This window comes from Peromyscus maniculatus, chromosome 13 (assembly GCF_049852395.1).
Source record: "Peromyscus maniculatus bairdii isolate BWxNUB_F1_BW_parent chromosome 13, HU_Pman_BW_mat_3.1, whole genome shotgun sequence".
NCBI classification, from domain to species: Eukaryota; Metazoa; Chordata; class Mammalia; order Rodentia; family Cricetidae; genus Peromyscus; species Peromyscus maniculatus.
The window spans coordinates 5,509,296-5,523,452 of NC_134864.1; the positions used below are offsets into that span (position 1 = coordinate 5,509,296).

A 14,157-nucleotide genomic window follows, 5' to 3' on the forward strand; every position below is an offset into this window, starting at 1 on the left:
ATGAATCCGGAAGGAGGGCCCCTGGACTCTGCAGTAAGAAGCTGCCAGGTTGAGCTCACAGCATCAGGCCAGGGCTCCGCCTTACCGCGTCCAGCTGGGCAGCGGCAGATGTTTGAACAGGAAGCCTGTGCCAGAAGCGGCTGGCTTAGATAAGTGCATGCCACTTGTGCAAGGAGAGTAGGTCAAGAGATCCATTGCAGCGGGGTCACCGGTGACAGCTAATGAGGTCGCACTGAACTCCTGAGAAGTGCTGAGAACTGGGTTTCGGTGCTAGGTGCCGTGGCCACTGTTGTGTGACTTACTGCCCATGCTCCTTGGACAGAGACGCCCATTCCACACGGTACCCACGTTTCAGAGCCTCCTGTGTGCCATTATATATAAGTAGCTTTCCATGTCAATCAAAATAAATAAACAACAGGAAAATGTGAGAGAGAGGAGGAAGAGAGAGAGAGAGAGAGAGAGAGAGAGAGAGAGAGAGAGAGGCTTCCTTTCTGTGGATGTTTTATTTTATTTGGTTGGTTGGGTTTTTTGTTTTTGTTTTTTTTTTTTGAAACAGAGGCTCATGTTTTCTAAGTTAGTTTTGAATTCACTGTGTAGCTAAGGCTGGTCTAGAATTCCCGATGCTCCTGACACCACCTGCATTCCGTATGTAATCTCTATCTCATTGGTTTCAAGAAAGCAGAAAATACAAATAAGCTAATGTTTCAAACAAAATCCTACGTTGCCAGATGACCTTGGACTGTACCCTCCCGGATGCTGTTCAAAGTAATCGCGTGAGGCTGCGTATGGTGGTACAGCCTCTTAACCCCAGTGCTTAGGAGGCAGAGCAGGCGGCTCCTCATGAATTGAAGGCCAATGTAATCTACACAGTGAGCCTTGGGCCAGTCAGGGCTGCATAATGAGACCTTGTCTCAAAAAATAATAATAATTAATTAAGTAACAACAGTAATAGTGCAAGCTGGATGTTGTCGTACACGTCTACAATCTCAGCACCTGGGAAGCTTCTACTTTCCTTTTTATAAACTTACATTTGTGTGTGTGTGTGTGTGTGTGTGTGTGTGTGTGTGTGTGTGTGTGGCGTCAGATTCCCTAGAGTGGAGTCACAGACAGTTGTAAACATAGATGCTGGCAAACAAGCTCGTATCCTCTGCAGACATAGATATTCTCTTAACCACTGAGCCTCTCCAGCCTACACTTTAAACGAGGGTACACAACAATTCGTCTTGTGTCATACAAAAGGACCAATGATGACTATTTCAGGTCCTACAGAAACCAGAAATTTCACAATTCAACCTCAAAATTGCAAATCTCAGTCATCTCCTCTTCAGCTTACAAAAATGTAATGGCGGCTTCTTTACTGACACCTATCTTTAGTTGAAAATGGCTCAAGATTTGGTGTCTTTTATTCTTCTGAGCTTGCAGCTACGAAGGGAGCATGACAAAAATGAATGAAAAGACAAAACACATGAGGGGATGAGTTACATGGATAAAAGGAGGTTGGACTATGAGATAAGAACATAAGACTGAAATAAGCTGGGGAGGGCTCAGCAGCCAAGAGCACTGGCTGTTCTTTCAGGAGACCTAGGTTTGGTTCCAGCATAAACGCGACAGCTCTCAATCATCTGTGGCCCAGTTCTGGGGGACCAAGTGCCCTCTTCGGCTACCACACCAAATGGGCTTTGCATACATTCGGTGCACAGATACATGCAGGCAAAACACTCATACACATTACATAAAAATTTAAATTAGCTGTGTGGTAGTGGCACACGCCTTTAATCCCAGCACTCAGGAGGCAGAGGCAGGTGGATCTCCGAGTTCAAGGCCAGCCTGGTCTACAGAGCAAGTTCCAGGACAGCCAGGGCTACACAGAGAGACCTTGCCTCGAAAAATTTTTTTAAAAAATAATTAATTAAAGCTAGGAGTGGTGTTATATGCCTTTAATCCCAGCATTTGGGAGGCAGACAGATGGATCCCTGTGAGTTTGAGGACAGGCTTGTCTATGTAGAAATTTCAAGGATAGTCAGGACTACATAGAAAGAGATCCTGTCTCAAAGAAAAAAAAACCCCAGAATTTTTAATTAAAAATTTTAAATTAACAGAAAGAGGAAAGAAAAAGGAAGAACCATTCAGCACAGCACAAGGGACAGAGGCAGGGGGATCAGGAGTTCAGACCAGCCCCAGCTGTACACAACCTTGTTTCAAAAATCCAAAGAAATAAATAGATTTTTAAAATAAAAAATTTAAAGGGCCAGAGAATGTAGAGTGCTTGTCTATCATGTGTGAGGCCCCCAGTCCTGCCAAAAATAGAATGAAAACATTGAAAAAATAAAAAGGTAAATTCGAGGGAAGTTCTCATAGGTGGGTTTGTTTTGTTTTCATCTTCTGAGGCAGAGTCTAATGACTCTGGGCTAGCCTGGGCTTGCCCGGGCTAGCCTGGAACTCACTATGCCATTTAGGATGACCTCAAACTTGACCCGATGGTGGTGTTCCTCACTCAGTCTCCTGACACATGCCGTTGTACACAGCATGCTTTTCTAATTGATGCACTGGCTCAGGGACTTCACCCCCACAAGTGTTAGTAAAAAAATGAGGAGAAAGAGAAAAGCTCATCAAAGACCCCAGAAAAGCAAGTCACCGACCGAATAGCACACATATCCAGGGTGAGAATGTCCTGAGTGTTCAGCACAACAGAAAAGGCACCTCCGACAGTGGGGGGCCCCCCAACACTGAGTTCTAAGGAAAGGCCCTAGAACTTCCGGAGTGAGGTAGAATAGAATACATTGGAGATTCCCCAGCTTCTGTGGGTGCTCAGAGAACTCCCAAGACTCGGCATGGGACCCCATTCTGGATAGGACTTGTTAAATTGAAAGGATACAAAGAAAGCTCAACACAAGAGAAAAGCACATGAGGAGAAGCCTGGAGGTCTTCACACGCCTCTAGAGAGTGGTTCTCAACCTTCCTAACGCTGCGAGCCTTTAATACAGTTCCTCAGGTAGTGGTATTTTTGTTGCTACCTCATAACTATAATGTTGCTGCTGTTATGGATCATAATGTAAATATTGTGTTTTCCAATGATCTTGGGCAACCTATAAATAGATTGTTTGACTCCTAAAGGGGTCACGACCCACGGGTTGAGAAGCACTGTTCTAGACACTTTCCCACTGGAGTCATAAAGGACATACTCAACCCCTCCACCTCTGTTAGTTGTGACAAGTCTACCGGGGACTCTGATTAGAGACTCAGTGCTCGAGGTGGTTGGTTGGTTGGTTGTTTAGTTAGTTTCGCAGTCATGAGGATCACAAGGTCCTACGCATGTCAGGCAAGTGCTAGAGGAAAATAGGAAAAGCAGGCCAATATGCAAATAGACAGCCTCATGGGGCCCAGGCACTCACTCCTCGTCCTCTCCTTCACCTCCCAAGGGCTGGTGTTATGGTGTCAGCCACTAGGCCTAGCCGCAGGTAAGGACTTCCCCAAAAAGAACTCCAGTAGCTCAGGAAACAGCAAAAATTGACAAATGGGAGTCTGTGAAACTAAAGTACTTCTGGCCAGCAAGGGAAGCAGTTAACAGAGCGAAGAGGCAGACTACAGAATGGGGGAAATCTTGGCCAGCCGTTCATCTGACAGAGGATTAATATCATAGTGACCGCTGCACACCCATGTTTATCGTAGCCGCGTTCATTATAGCCAAGTTATGGAACTGGCCTTGGTGCCCACCAGCGAATGAAGAAAATGTTCCTGTGTGTGATGGAATGGATATTACTCAGCCGTAAAGAACAATGAGATACCATTTATAGGAAAATGGATGGAACTGGAGATGAGGAGAGGGAGGGGGAAGGAGGGAGGGAGAGAGAGAGAGAGAGAGAGAGAGAGAGAGAGAGAGACAGCGACAGAGAGAGGCAGAGAGGACTGCTAAGGGAAAAGGGGACCAAGGTGGAGCAGAGAGGTGGCCACATGGAGTAACTGTGCAATTATCTAAGTACATCATGTGTGTGAATGAAGATGTTACAATGAATGGATATGTTAATAGATGCTAATTTAAAAGTCAGACAGTTCTTAGAAAATAGTTCTTAACAGGGGATGTTACTGTGTCAAAATGAAGACGTAAACAAAGAAAGAGGATGACATGGAACGTGAGAAAGGTCCCACAAGAGGGAAAAAAAGGTAGATTCCAGGGTATTGAAGAGGGCAGGTTCTCATCAGGCCTCAAAGTCACCAGACCTAGAGGTTCTGGGAAAGTGCTTAGACACAGGACACAGGCAGCAGAGAGTGCTTAGCCATGCGGGAATGAGTGTTACAGGTGGGAAGGAGAATTCGAATCAAGGAAAGCACGTAGCACAGGGTAGCTCAGTGTGCAGCGTGACCCGCAGCACCATCAGAAAAGAAAAGAGCAGGACAATTGTACACTTACAAAGACCCAGGGAAAGCTTAACACGGCGTTTTTATTCCTTGAGAATTTCATACATGTCTGCAGTGTATTTTGAACATATTCACCCCACACTCCTCCCCAACGCCTCTTAGATCCACCCCCACCCAGCCCTCCTCCCAACTCCACGTCCTCTGACTGAGTCAGTCCAGTTGATGCTGCCCATGGGAGTGAGGCCACGCCCTGGGTCTTGGTGCCTACCCGGGGCCATACCCTTAAAGAAAATTGCCCCCCCCCCAGCAGCTGCCTGTCAATAGTTCCTCAGCTAAGGGAGGGGTTCTTGAGGCCGACTCAGGAAAAGAAGAGCAAAGGAAAAGACCGGGGGCTGGTCTGTCAGGAGCCTCGTCACAGTCACGGTGACACGGCATTGAGTGTTCAGCTATGGTGTTGGAAAGATGATGGGGAACTGCAGTTATGTTCGGTAGGGAGTCAGGGGGGAGCACAAGGTTGTATGTGTCGACGACAACAACCAAAACAAACAAACCGACAAAAACCCAACTAAACCTTCACCTTCTACAGTAGAAAGCTGATATGTAATAGGCAATCTTTCCTGTGTTGGGTGTGTGTGTGTGTGTGTGTGTGTGTGTGTGTGTGTGTGTGTGTGTGTGTGTGTTGGGTGTGTGTGTATGGGGTGTGTGTGTGTGTGTGTGGTGTGCATGAGTGTGGGCATGAGCTGTGGCTGTGTGCTGTGTGGAGGTCAGGGGACAGCTTCCAGGAGTCAGTCTTGCCTTCCACCTCATTTCTTCCTCTTTGTGCATACTCCTGGCTGGCTCCCGAGTTTCTAGGTAATTCTGTCTCCACCTCCCATCTCCCTGGAGGAACACAGCGTGCTACTGAATCTAGATTTTTCTTAGTTTTCGAGATTGGAATTCAGGTCACCGAGGCAAATGATTTTACTCCCTGGGCCATCTCCTGAGCCCAGAAAATGTTTTCAAATGAAACCTCAAGACCAGGACGCTGAGGATTTTTTTTTTTTTTAAACACGGGATGGGGGCTGGAGAGTTGGCTCCGGGGTTAAGAGCACTTGTTGCTCTTGCAGAGGACCTGGATTCAATTCCCAGAACCCACATGGCAGCTCACAACCCTGTGTAACTCTGGTCAAGCAGGGTTGGGGGGAGATCTAATGCCCCCTTCTGGTCTCCAAGGGTACTGCATGTATGTGGTTCACAGACATACAAGCAAGCAAAATAACCACACGCATAAAATTAAAAAATTAAAATGAAAAAGAAACAAGAAATGTGATAAACTTCCAAAGAGTTAATTGAGAAACTTGAAATTAACTGCCTTTAGGGGGCAGGACATTGGAGGAAGGTGGAGAGGAAAGGTACTATTAACTAAAGGGGAAAAAATTATGGAATGATTTAATTCTTTTTCTTTCTTTTTTGTTTTTTTGAGGCAGTGTTTCTCTGTGTAGCTATAACTATTCTGGAACTTGTCTGTAGGCCAGGCTGGCCTCAAGCTCAGAGACCCATCAGTCTCTGCCTCCCAAGTGCTGAGATTAAAGGCATGCTCCACCAATGCCTTGCTCATTTTTAATTTTGTCTTTATTATTTTCAATTGTGTGTATGTGTCTGTGTATAAGAGTGCAGATGCCCCCAAGAGACCAGAGGAGTCACATCCCCCTGAAACTGGAGTTACAGGCGGTTGTGAGCTGCCTGATGGGGGCGCTGGGAATTGAACTCAGGTCCTCTGGAAGAGCAGTATATGCTCGTAAGTGCTGGGGTACCTCCCTAGCCCTTCCACTTTTGATAAGAAATGAAAGCTACAACTTTTATGTGAGTTTTTCACAAACGAAGTGGAACAGACAGGAGCCGGGCAAGCAGAGTGGCACAGAGGGAGAAAGATCAAAGGATGGACAGAGTCACACAGTCCGTGTAGTGAAGCCACTTCTAGACGGTTGTGGGTACCACACTTCTCAAGAATGCGCCCCTAGGGCTTAGCCCGGGATGTGAGGGTCAGGTCGAGGGTTGGGTGCCTAGAATGTGGTAGACATTGGACATGTTGAAGGAGCAGATGACGACTCAATGAACCTTGGTTTTCTGAAGTCCTGCAGCTCATCAAGTCCCAGAAGTTCCTGAACAAGCTGGTGATTTTGGTGGAGACAGAGAAGGAGAAAATCCTGAGGAAGGAATACGTTTTTTCTGACTCTAAAGTAAGTGACAATAGATATCTAATGGAGGGCAAGAAGGGACATGTGTCTGGAGGACGGCGATGTGCCAGGGGGTGCAATCATTAGCTCCCTGGGTTGTAGAGCACCCTTTTCACAGCTGGAAGCTGAGCTTAGGTGGTCAGGCTCTGGACCAGCTGGAATTTGTCAAGTTCTTTGCCAAGTGCTGTCTTCAGCTGAGAGAAGGAATCCCCTGCCTCATGCCCAGTGCTGAGGAGCTGGCCAGGAGGCTTCAAGTAATAGTCTTTCCTAAATAGGTTTAGGAGTCCTTTGGGTCAGCTTTGGATTTAAATCTGAATCCTGACCAATACTTCCTTGTGAGGACTTCTGTTTTGAAACTCTGCCCCACTCAGGTGCCTCTCCCATCATGGCTGACAGAGGAAGAGAAACGAGGGCCATGAGAAAACCCCTGGATGTGGTTCTCTGCCCTCTGATTGCTCACCTCAGAAGTCACCCCAAATGGTCTGAATGCCACACAGAGGCTCTGCTGGCCATGCTCATCAGTACCATTTACATGAGGCATGAAAAATGGATGGAAGAGCAGATAGTGTGTGTATCCTGACATGTGGCTGACCCTGCATGTCAGATACTAGAGACAAGCTAATGGGAGGAGGAGGAGGGGATCCTTGTACAGTCTCACGGAGGTAACGCCGCCAAGTTCCCCAGGCATCTACTTTCACCTGGCCTGGGAGTGAGTATGAGGGAACAGTGGCAGGCCTGGGCCGACAGGAACAGTGGAGAGAGAGAGTACAGACAGATGACAGGAAGTAGAGAGAGGTCACACAGCTGGGCAGTGTTCTGGACTTGAGGAGCACAGGTCCAAAACTAGTTATTTCTGCCCTGTGGCTGCCCAATCGAAAGGGCTGAGACACCGACTCTTGCCAGCCTCAGCTAAAGACAGGCTTCAGTAGAGAAGCTGCTGTTATGTCTTGATGAGCTGGAGTTCTGGAGTGGACAGTCATGAGAGTCGCAGTCATGAGGCTGAATCATATAAAATTGCTGGCTTTGTAACCAGGGACACCAGGCATCCGGCCTTTCATATTGCACTACTTGAAATTTTGTATCCTCTCATTTAAAACCAGCTGCCCCATGGACAACAGCCCTCTTGACTAAGAGAGGGACAAGTCAGCTTCATGGCCCACTGTGAACACAGGAAAAATACGTGCAAAAGATTAGGGAGGCTCTTGTCTTGGTGTACTCTCTTGTCTTTGCTTAGTTTTGTTAAGTTTTCTTTTTAAAAAATGTTGGATTTATGTACTTGGAGGTGGGGCTTGCACGTGCCACAGGGCATGCGCAGGGCTCAGAGGACAGAAGTCGGTTCTCTCTATCTACCATCTGAGTCCCAAGAATTGAACTCAGCTCCACAGCAAACGTCTTCGCCTGCCAGGTCATTGCATTGGCCCTAGTTTCTTTAAATTTTCTTTTATTGAGTAAGTAATTCAGTCTCATTGGTTTTTTTTTTTTTAAGTTTCAAATACAAAAGTCAAAAGTTTAAAACAAAAACAGCACTCACCACTAACTGATGCTGGACTATCCCCTTCCAGGTGTCTTAAGGGCTTTTTGTTTGTTTTTATGTTTTGCTTTGGTTTGGGCTTTTTTGAGACAGGATTTTGCAATGTAGCTCTGTCTAGCCTGGTACTCACTATATAGCACAGTCCTTGAACTCATGGCAGCCTTCTAACCTCAACCTCCCACGTGCTGGGATTAAAGGCATGAATTCCCATGCCCCATGCATGTTTTTTCTTAAGATGATAGTGTAGTGGTGGCACCCAGACCATATTTACCAAGTAGCTTCTCATAACTAATGTTGTATCATGGCCACTTCTCTGTGGCTAAGGTACTTCTGTACCATAATTTTAAAACTCTATGGAGTTCTAGCTTAGGAATGGTGTAAAACATAGTTATCTGTGAGTCCCCTACCTATGGACACGCTGCAGTACCCTGATGTGGTTGGATCTTGGTGCAGCTTCTAATTTTTGGCTTCAGATGACACCCTTGCAGCAGAATGGCTGGGTCCAAGAAGCCACATGCTCATGGCTTGAAACAACATCTCTCTTCAGGTGGCTGTTCTTCTTGTTTACAGAGATATATAGAAAACTCAGTCTGATATATATAAAACACCCCCTCAGTGTTGTTAAGCTGACCACATCCTTTGTAGAAGCCAATGTGCAGGGAGGTGGAGGTCCTTCTCAGTCTATCTGCCCTTCCTCCTCCAGAAGAGAGAAGGCTTCTGCCAGCTGCTGCAGCAGATGAAGAACAAGCATTCGGAGCAGCCGGAGCCCGACATGATCACCATCTTCATTGGCACTTGGAACATGGGTGGGTCCCTGTGCCCCCTCCCTCCTACCAGTTTCGCTTGGGTCCACCTTCCTGCCTCAGCATCTGCAGATGGCTCAAGGGGGCGCCTCCATCTCTCGTTCATAGTCCTGGTCTTGGTCCCATCTATACGACCTCTGTTCTGGAGAATTCTACCTTTGTCCAATGATGATGAACAAGAAAAATAATGAGCTTTAGGACTAGTGCACCCCAAGAGTAGCCACAATAGTAGTCCTGTAGCTTGCCAAAGGACCCCAGGTCTTGAAGAAAGAAGTCTGACCCTGATTTATGTAGGGAGGAAGTAAGGGGAGAGATAGAAAGATCAGTGGATGGATAGATGGGTGGATGGGTGGGTAGATGGATAGATAGGTAAATGGCCCTCAGTTTAAATTCTGTGTAAATAATGTATAAGTTTTTAGCATAGGTTGTGGCTAGAAGTAAATAAACAGCAAATATATATGCTAAATATATGGTAATATAGTCCATATGATAAATATGTAAGTGAAATATTTAAATAATTATTTGGTATAAGTACTCAGCTAGAAATAAAAGCTAAAATACAAAATATATATTGGGCTATATATATATATATATACTATTACTTATATATTATCACATATTACATTAAATATGTACATTATGCTAATTGTCAATTATACTATATAATGTTTTGGTATAAATATTGATCTAGAAATAAATAGTTAGAAGATGTCCAATTAAATCTGAATCTTAGACAGACATCCATTCCATGGGGAATACTTATTCTAAAAATCACCCATCTACCAGAAATTCAAATTTAACAGGTATCTTAGACTATTATTAACTCCTTAGGCTCTCACTCCTAAGAGTTCATGCATGTGACATGGGGAAATTTCTAGTTTTCTTGTCTGCCTGTAAAGAGTTCTTTTGGTTGGACGTGGTGGGATCTTTTCACTGTACAGGGCAGGAATGCCCTGTTGGAAGAAGACACATGGGTGGGGCAGGCTGGAGCCCTGCTGCACATGGGCAGGATGGGAAGGTCTCTATGTGGCCACTGAGAGCCTGGGAAGCAGAGTTTGCAGCGATTGTTATTCAGATTCTTGGCTTCCTGTCTCTCTGTTGGCCAAGAGACACACACCCCTTAGGAGTATGGAGAGAACATCTATCTTCCCATCCTTAAGGCATCTCCAGCAGTAGACCTCCCATCCTTCCTTGGAGGAGCTGCTCCCACTCATTTTTAAAAATGGAAGCTGAGGAGCATTGAATGCTCTTCCTGTTTCTCTGCTGAGCACCTCATCATCTCAGTTCTTAGCTAAAGGGAACTAACTTCCTTCCGGGAGTTTGGTGTTTCCTGGCAGTGGGATAGAAGCCTCCATCCTGAACATGTCACTCACCATCAGAATTGTAAACTCCTGAGTGACAGGCAGGGCCACAGCTCATGTGTTACTGCCACCCTAGAGCCCAGGACATGTTTGCCACCTGTTCAGTTAGATCAGGGCTCCGCAGAGGATCTCCCAGCTTTCCATTCTTGGGAATGTAATAGTACCTTCACAACAAGATCTCACTGAGCTCTGACCACAGCTGACATGTAAGGTGACCTCAGCACTGAGTTCTTCATCTAGGGCATTTGCCTCAGTGATTTTTGTAATTATGTGATCCTCCTCCCCCACTGTTTTGAATCCCCCTGATGCCCTTGACCTGACATGCCTTTGACTCACTTGGTGTTGGGTTTTGCTGTTGAAGGTAACGCACCCCCTCCCAAGAAGATCACGTCCTGGTTTCTCTCCAAGGGGCAGGGAAAGACGCGGGATGACTCTGCTGATTATATCCCCCATGACATCTACGTGATTGGCACCCAGGAGGACCCCCTTGGAGAGAAGGAGTGGCTGGAGATACTCAGGCACTCCCTGCAAGAAGTCACCAGCATGACATTTAAAACAGTGAGCTGCTGGCCCAGCCCTGGGTGGGGAAGACAATATGCTTTTCCAAGCATCTCAGACAGTCAGACAAGATACTTCCAAAGATGTATAGGAGTTCAGTGGTTCCCCCATTTTCAGAGCCAAAGATATGCATCCAGGTGCCCTCCTCAGAAGTTGATAGGGTCCTGAGTCCCCCACCTTCCCCACTCCTGCTTAAAAGGATAATCTTTACTCCCTGGAAGTGCCTTCAGCCCCAGGTCTCATCTGCGAGGTACTTTGTCTCATTCTTAGGCATCGTTAGAAGTTCCCCTGAAAGCTAGGGACTACAGACAGGGTATCTTACTCGCAGGGTGATAGCTGGGGTGAATCCCTTTGGGGTTCTCGGGGTTCCAACACCACACCCCAGCCCGATGTTGCAACATCATCTCCCGCCACCACCACCACCAGGTTGCCATCCACACACTCTGGAACATTCGCATAGTGGTGCTTGCCAAGCCAGAGCATGAGAATCGGATCAGCCACATCTGCACTGACAATGTGAAGACAGGCATCGCCAACACCCTGGGTGAGCAGAAGGGGGTCCCAGTCCCAGGCTGTGCCTCTTCCTTCCCTGGGCAGTGTCCCCAGATTAAACCCTGAGAGGCCTGTCCTGGGTTCCCTTAGTCTTTAGCAAATCCGAATGGTTTCTCCTGCAAAAACCCATCCAGGGTCTATACCAGCTCTGGAGAGCTGGTTAAAATGTGGGTTCTGACTTAGTAAGTCTCAGGTGGTTTCCAAAGTGCCATTGGCCCTAGATCTGATCTACAGAAGCCATGGTAGAGTGCTTGCTTAGCGTGTGCAAGGTCCTGGGTTGGGTCCCGAGCACCAAAAGAAAATTAAACAGATACCTCTCCCCACCCCCAGTAAAAAAGATACATATGCTCTTTTGGTTGGTGATGGCCCCTGTCTACCAACCCTTTGCTTTCTAGGTTTGTCAAGCACATATTTTTAAGCCCTAGAATCTCTGGTTTAGGCATCTGGTATCCAGTGGACTCCCTGGGGCTGGTGTGCTGACCCTGGGAATATACTTTAAAAACCACTAATGTAAAATAAAAGTAAATTAAAACATGAACAAGGTGTGAGTGTGTGTGTGTGTGTGTGTGTGTGTGTGTGTGTGTGTGTGTGTGTGTGTGAGAGGGGAGGGAAGAAGGGAGGGAGAGAGAAATGGGGGGGGTGAAGGTTTTTTATCCTGCTTGAGACCCTGAGTAGATAATCAGTTTACTTAGCTGGGGGAGTGCACCCTCCAAATCCCAAGGTTTCAGGCTGCCATGTTCCTCCCTGTCCCCTATCTGCTCAGTACAGTGACCCCCAACATCCCATACCCAGCAATGGATGACAGCAACATCCTCCTTCCTCTGTTCTATATAGAAAAATCACAAGGCTGCTGCCATCTGCTCATCACCGGCATGCCCCGCCCCTGTGACCTGTCCACTTCCCCTTTCCTCAGTCTGCTTCTCTTCCTCTTTTTTAACAGCGTTAGTGCCCTTTGCCTCACCTCGACTTCCGACCCCTTGACAAGCCTACCTGGTTGACATTCTGCTTCTTTTCTTTCTTCCCTCAGGAAACAAGGGGGCTGTGGGGGTGTCCTTCATGTTCAATGGAACCTCCTTGGGGTTTGTTAACAGCCACTTGACTTCTGGAAGTGAAAAGAAACTCAGGTAATGGCCCCCGTGCCCTCCGCGCCCCCGGATGGCTTGCTCAGCCTCAGACCTTCTGGGCCTCCATTGTCTAAACAAAGACAACTATAGCATAGTACAGACCTCAGGTGTATGTGACTCTCGTCTGGAGGACAGGAAGGATGTCGTTAACCTAACAGGTCCCTTAAACCTGGTCCATTTCTAAAGGAAAATACTCCTCAGGAGCATCCTGTAGCTCAAAGCTCATTCTGTCTGCCGGCAATCCTGTTGTGACCATAGCCCTCTAGTACATTTACTGATCCTACTTCCTGATAGATAGATTCCTGCTTGGGATCTAGACTCTGTGATCCCACTTGGGTGTCCCAGGTACGCTCAGGTGCCCACTGAGACAGAACTGCAGCCTATGTCTGTTTCCCACATGTCAGCCCTGACTTCCTGCCATGGCAGAGTGAGGACCGTACCCCATGCTAGATGTGCTAGAAGGCCCTTGTTTCCCTGAATTAGGCGAAACCAAAACTATATGAACATCCTGCGCTTCCTGGCCCTGGGAGACAAGAAGCTAAGCCCGTTTAACATCACTCACCGCTTCACCCACCTCTTCTGGCTTGGAGATCTCAACTACCGTGTGGAGCTGCCCACCTGGGTAAGGAGAATCCGCCTTGAGCGGAGCTGTGTGGGGACAGAGCTTCCCGAGGGTCCGCTCAGGACAGACAGACAAGCAAAGAGACACATGGACACTCAGAACCAGGCTAAGGCAGCCGCTCCTCTCTGGGACTCATCACAGCTCCTGTCTCGGAGCCTCTGTCTTTCTTTACAGTTCCTTTCTGATTGTGTCTGCTTTGCCCCAGGACTTCAGTGGCCACCCCTCATCACTGCCACTGTCCCCGCAGTCTGCCAGTCAGCCAGCAGCAGCCTGGCTTGCTGAGGAAGCACAGGCATCTTGGGGAGGCAGCTCACTTATCTCAACAAACCATGGGATCATTGGTGGGTCTAAGGCATTGCTTGCCTGCCCACAGGAAGGGGACCAACAGATGTGACCCCAGGATAAGTCTAGAGCCCACACAGTTGTTTTTCATGCTCATAAACGTTGAAGCAGGAGACAGCGTGGGGTGGAACAGTGAGTGTCCTTCTGTCTAGAAGTCGGAGTTAGCGGCCTGTTTCACTCCCACTGAGGGACTTCAGTGCATTCCCACACTCTAGTCCTGTGAGGACAAAGGGAACACAGCACTCCTGACCCTGTTGTACAGTCAAGCACACAGAGAGGCCAGGGAGACCCTGAGAGATGGCACATTGTTTATAGTTGTGGTTGAACCTCGGGTGTCCCTTTATCTCAAGCATTTCTCCACGGGACCCCATGTCCCTGAGCCGTCTCTGGGCCTCAGCCACCATCACAGCTCTGTAGACTGAGCGTCTGCAGCCAGTCACCAAACCTTCCTCACCAGAGATCCCCAGGTGACATCTTTCCTCCTTGAGAGTGAATAGGCAGGTATGAGAAGATGTGAGAAGAGTTCACATCCTGACCCTCCCGGGGAAGGGTTGCCATAGCTCCACACTCACCTGGGCGGGAACCCAGGGCCTGGTTCAAAGTCACAGAGAAGTAGATGGGAGGGAGACCTGCTAGACGCCAAGGCCAGCACAGCTCCTACCCCACAGTGTGGTACCAGTTATTGCTGAGTG

The 14,157-nt window shown here is 47.5% G+C and overlaps 1 protein-coding gene across 1 annotated transcript in view; it reads left to right on the plus strand.

Moving 5' to 3' along the window:
* The window catches only part of Inpp5d (inositol polyphosphate-5-phosphatase D), a 112,655-nt gene that overhangs the window by 77,316 nt on the left and 21,182 nt on the right, over window positions 1-14,157 (plus strand). Inside the window, exons 10-15 of the mRNA XM_006984234.4 lie at window positions 6,469-6,575; window positions 8,807-8,909; window positions 10,629-10,825; window positions 11,252-11,369; window positions 12,405-12,501; window positions 12,985-13,123. Of these exons, the coding sequence (XP_006984296.2) occupies window positions 6,469-6,575; window positions 8,807-8,909; window positions 10,629-10,825; window positions 11,252-11,369; window positions 12,405-12,501; window positions 12,985-13,123 (761 nt within the window). The remainder of the gene's footprint in view (window positions 1-6,468; window positions 6,576-8,806; window positions 8,910-10,628; window positions 10,826-11,251; window positions 11,370-12,404; window positions 12,502-12,984; window positions 13,124-14,157) is intronic.